This window comes from Amblyomma maculatum, chromosome 3 (assembly GCF_055883805.1).
Source record: "Amblyomma maculatum isolate TAMU_Amacu chromosome 3, ASM5588380v1, whole genome shotgun sequence".
In the NCBI taxonomy this organism is placed as follows: domain Eukaryota; kingdom Metazoa; phylum Arthropoda; class Arachnida; order Ixodida; family Ixodidae; genus Amblyomma; species Amblyomma maculatum.
Window position 1 is genome coordinate 96,982,887 of NC_139346.1, and position 5,044 is coordinate 96,987,930.

Below are 5,044 nucleotides of genomic sequence, written 5' to 3' on the forward strand. Positions count from 1 at the left end.
GTGATCCTTGGATGGCGACTATAACCTTCGAAATGTGATGCATTTATAAAAAAAAAATACACAGCGGCACAAAGCCGCGGTGTATACTGTAGCCTATCGCGAGGCCTAGTTTGTCGTCTCTGCAGCACTGGAGAGAACGACGCTGGCCAAGTGCTAGCTGCAGCAGCTGTGGAATGCACGAGGTAAGTTAGAATTAAGCAGTACAGTACTTTATGAAGCAATATTCAAGACGATTATGCAGTTGTTACATAAAATGTCGATACTTCCATTAACATCGTTGAACAAAGCCGCAGAATACTCTAGCTGTTAAGCCTGTTGTGTGGGCTTAGTTAGCGTTCGTCGCGGCAGTAGAGTGACGCTTGCCACGTGTTCTGCAGCTGCTGCACGGAGACTCGGAAGAATGCGTGAGGGAAGCAGGTAATAAGCACTGTAGCACTTTATTAAATCAAATTTGACACGATTAAGCATGCGTGTATTTACGTATAGCCTGGTAAAGAGGCCTAGCGCGCAAGTTATTTTGGTGGCCGCGACGATTGATACGAAGCCACGTGCAACGTAGAAAGGGAAGAGGAGTACGGGAGGTGCAGGTCTGCGGTCTGCCAGGAAACATTGGGGCGGCCCTGAAAAGGGCCGTTTGGATGCGCAGCGACGTGACGGCGTGGCGAACACAACAACCTGCACTCGTCCGTGGCCCTTTGCCGTGCACCGTCAACAGCGGTGCACTACGTCGTACACAGTGCCATGGTTATATGCTGCCCTGGATGCTGTCGCGATGCTTCTACTGTAGACATTTACGAGGGTTGCGGCGATGATCTTGGAGAGCTGATCGATGCCGCGATCCCTGACATGGGCTGCTGCGTACAAAGAAAATCCTCGGCCTCTTCGCAGCATACAGGAAACGGTGCTGTAAAAGAGTAGAAAAAGTTGCATTATGAACATAGCGATTTGATGAATGCGCAACATATTACAAAACCTTCGACAAAGAAATCTGCGTTCTTGTACCTCTTTCAGGGTTGAGAATGCGCACGGCAGACGTGCGCCTCAGCATAGCAGTCAGGCAGCGCTTAGTTGCCGACGGCGGATGTTTTCGTGGAGGTCTCCATAGCCGTGGCCGATTTTTTTTTTTTTTTTCGAACACGAGGAGCGTCCATGCCACGAGCTGCTGCTGCACGAGGTCCTGGAAGCACGTGGGGAGAGACAAGTGACACAGCACTTATAAATAAGCAAAATGAGAGACAATTTTGCGCAATTTATACTTACCTTGACGGTGCTTGCGATCTCCCGCAGGTCGTCGCCATTATCAACGTCATTCCGCCCAACGTACAGCACGGATCGGCGTGCCGAAAGCGCATTGACGTAAACGCGCAGGCCCGCCATCGTCGAGCACCTCGGTGACCGAGCGCGCCGGTGTCATGCAGCAGCGAGATCCACGAACCGAATGCCGGAATCGCGCGCCGCGCGTTGCCAGAGCGGGGGCTCCTAGCGATTCCCTAGAGCGTCTAGGGACGAAAAAAAACAAGCAAACCCAGTTTTTGATACGTCACGTCCGGTTAAGCATTGAGCCCGACGCAAAAAACGTCACGCCAGGCCGCGGCGTGTCCACCAATCAGCGTTTCCAGCCGATCTACCCCTAAACGCTTCTGTTAAAACCCCTTGATACTTTGAAAGTTACGCCAAGGATTGAACTTTGCCGCCGCCGCGCTACCTCCTCGCCTCCTCCTCGCCCCTTGCGCGCCCCTTCGCTGAAGGCCGGCTCTCCGCCCGATTTCCTCAGCGACGATTGGTCTCCCTGCCGTTGCTATTGGAAACCGACGCGCGTCCGGCGTTTAACTTGTGTTTTCTTTTACCTTCGGGCCATTTTTCTCCTAGTCTCGGCGAGCGAATATTGCGCGCTGTGCTTTTATTGCAGCGTGCAAGCCCTATGCCGTGCTGTTGCGCGTACAACTTCAGCAAGCGGCCTGAAGATGGTTATGCGGTATTCATGATATCTCAAAGCAAGCGTAACGGCTTGAGCACGAGACAATGGATTCACAAGATTAGTCGAAAGACGTTTATTCCTAGAAACAACAGAGTTGTTTGCGACGTCGGGTGCCTTTCTCACTCCCCGTATAACGCGTCACCTGACGCTGTGTTTTTTATTCCTGCTTGCTCCTCAATATTTTTGCGGCGGCAGCATGTTCATTGTATAAAAATAAGGTTGTCCTCTGCAGCATGCTGAATATTCTGCGAGGCTCCAACGCTCCATCATTTAACACGCTTCGACTTCTGTACAGTCAGAAACAGGGCGCTATAATCTGCGTTTTGCTGTCAGAAATAACTGGAAAATTACAGTCTCTCGATTGCATTTGTCGCGATTATGCTAGGATCCCTGGCCTCCTTCACTAAAAATCAAAATTCAGGCTTGTAGAGGAGCTAGCCTTTCCAGCTTCTACTTGTAGTGTGCGTCGGTTACTCGGGAGCAATGAATGCTGGCCCTGAAAAACTCTTTGGCAAGTAAACCCGATGTATTGCGGATAATTTGCACTAGTTAGGTCGTACGGCATTTTTTTTTTTCAATTCTTGAATGTGTCTTGCCATGCTTCGACGCACGCGTGGGTTCAAAAATATGCGTTCGTTTTATCAGGGATACGGCCAATGTGCAGGAGGTGTTCATATGATCACACACGCTTCACTTTGACCATGACTACTAGGCGTTGGCAGGTTACCTTCGCTTTGAAAGCTGGAGCTCTAAAAGCGCGATTCCGCGTATTCATTTATTGCGAGAAAAGTTATCCCATCGATGTCAAATCAGCCGGAATCATTGCATCAATTTTCTGTATTTACGAAACTTAAACAATCAATAATGATTAGAGTTATTATGTAAAAATAGGGGAACATTTTGCGAGCAACAATTCTTAACACTGTAACATGTTACTCATTTCAATTGTATGCAAGAAGATTTTTTTTTTCACCTAGCCTGAGTAATTATCTCATCGCTCTATGTTCTAGCTACATTTCACTGAAGACCAGTTTGAGCCGCAAATATTACACGAACTCGAAAAAAAACAGGCCAAACGCAGTTCCATCAATTTTCTCTCACCGACCTGTCCTGAAGTAAAGGAAGCCTCCTCGACAGAGACATGAACCTCGCGCTGATAGTAGTCAGTTATTTCTGTGGCTTGCTCTTTTCCCACCTCCATTTATGAGAAAACAAGAAAGTATAAGAATTAAAAGTCAATGTATAGTTGTCTCGTCAGATATTATGAGATAATAGAGGTATGACTGATAACGTAAGTCAATGAAAATTGAAGTATATCAATGGGTCATGGGACGGCATCAGATTAAACAGTGATGGTTATGAATAGTGATAGGTAATGATGGTGACTGTTACGGATAATAACAGTAAATTATAGTATTATGCCCGGATAGTGAGGTGATAGTGTTCGTTGCGGATAGTGACAGTTACGATAGGTCTCCGGCATTAGTAGATATAGTGATAGATAGGATAGCGATAGTTAATGAATTGGCAGTTATATGCTTTCTCATTTCCGCACGTTGAAGACCTATGTGCACCTTGTAATTTTTTTATTTGATTGTTGCGTTCAATGAAATCAAGCTCTTTTACACAGCGCATGAGACCACAGCATGCTTGCACCAGAACTTCACTGTATCGGCAATAGGGCTCACCACTTCTCCCAGTGTACCCTGCTGTCTTTTTTACCACACGCGAAGTCAGTGAGGGGCCGCTTACTCACAAAATTATTTAATTCCTCCATCAGCATCATATCAAGACTGCCGTGGCAAACCTGTTGCTTGCCTCGAAGCAGCAAGGAACAGCTCAAAATTTGGTTTTATAAAAAATTAACTATTGAACGCAGATTATCGCGGATCGCTAACTAGCACAGTGCCATTACACTTGGCCTAAGCTTTCCAACGGTATACGGTTCGATGTTACAGCTAAAATTTATATTTTAATTGCCATTTACTAAATATCAATTAATTTGACCCAGTAACTGATCGAAATACATGTACAATTAACCAATAATCCAATCTCATGGTTGATCACGTGACATATACTATGCTTAGAGAGATAGCTTGACAGTAGCGAAATAGACTAAGTCCTGCTTTAACCTTCTCTAATCTTGAAGTTCAAAGCACCAGCCTGGATCGTTGTCTGAAGTTTTACCGCGGTGACAGATTTCACGCTCTAAAAAAAAAACAAACACAAAGTCAGAGACAGTGCTAGATTAAGTGCACAAAGTAAAACCCTATCATGAGACTTAAAAAGTGTCTGTAGCACAGAACTCGCCTGAAAGCTTTGTTTATCAGTATTCCCCATTCAAACAGTTCTAAGAAGAAACCAATCAATTCATGAACTTTACTTTCGGCATTCTCAATGCTTTTCTCGCAATTTTTCAAAAATTTTGTGCACTCCTGGAGCGTAGACCTGGCCCAAAAGCTCGCGCTTCTCTCACTGCTGCGGCCGGCCGGCGGGCGTCAAGGGGAAAAAGTGTGTCGTGCGCAGCGCGCGCCGCCGCCGCGCGAGGAGAATCGAGGAGGAAAGCGTGGCGCGGAGGAGAGCGTCGCTACTTTCAAATTATCAAGGGACTTTATAACCAGTTAAAATCCCTTGATAATTTGAAAGTAGCGACACTCTCCTCCGCGCGGCGCTTTCCTCCTTGATTCTCCTCGCGCGGCGGCGGCGAGCGCTGCGCACAACACGCTTTTTCTCCTTGTCGCTCACCGGCCGGCCGCAGCAGTGAGTGAAGCGCGAGCTTTTGGGCCAGGTCTGCGCTCCAGGAGTGCGCAAAATTTGTGAAAAATTGCGAGAAAAGCATTGAGAATGCCGAAAGTAAAGTTCATGAATTGATTGATTTCTTCTTTGAACTGTTTAAATGTGGAATACTGATAAACAAAGCTTTCGGGCGAGTTCTGTGCTGCAGACACTTTTTAAGTCAGATGATAAGGTGTTACTTTGTGCACCTAATCTAGTACTGCCTCTGACTTTGTGTTTTTTTAGAGCGTGAAATCTTTCACCGCGGTAAAACTACGGAAAACGATCCAG

The 5,044-nt window shown here is 46.6% G+C and overlaps 1 protein-coding gene across 1 annotated transcript; it reads right to left on the bottom strand.

Moving 5' to 3' along the window:
* Positions 1-680: 680 nt before the first annotated feature.
* Positions 681-1,419, bottom strand: LOC146195384 (uncharacterized). Its single transcript, XM_084596225.1, has 3 exons — positions 1,261-1,419; positions 1,003-1,177; positions 681-904 (listed from the first exon to the last, which is right to left on the bottom strand). Exons 1-3 carry the CDS (start codon positions 1,375-1,377, stop codon positions 792-794), a joined length of 405 nt encoding a protein of 134 aa, XP_084452351.1. The 5' UTR covers positions 1,378-1,419; the 3' UTR covers positions 681-791.
* Positions 1,420-5,044: the final 3,625 nt, after the last annotated feature.

Bases quoted from the DNA above. Each gene is read 5' to 3' on its own strand.
- LOC146195384 (XM_084596225.1), bottom strand. From the start codon at position 1,377: ATGGCGGGCCTGCGCGTTTACGTCAATGCGCTTTCGGCACGCCGATCC. The intron at 1,178-1,260 runs GTAAGTATAAAT...ACGTGCTTCCAG, and splicing joins AGATCGCAAGCACCGTCAAG to GACCTCGTGCAGCAGCAGCT. The intron at 905-1,002 runs GTACAAGAACGC...ACTCTTTTACAG, and splicing joins CATTCTCAACCCTGAAAGAG to CACCGTTTCCTGTATGCTGC.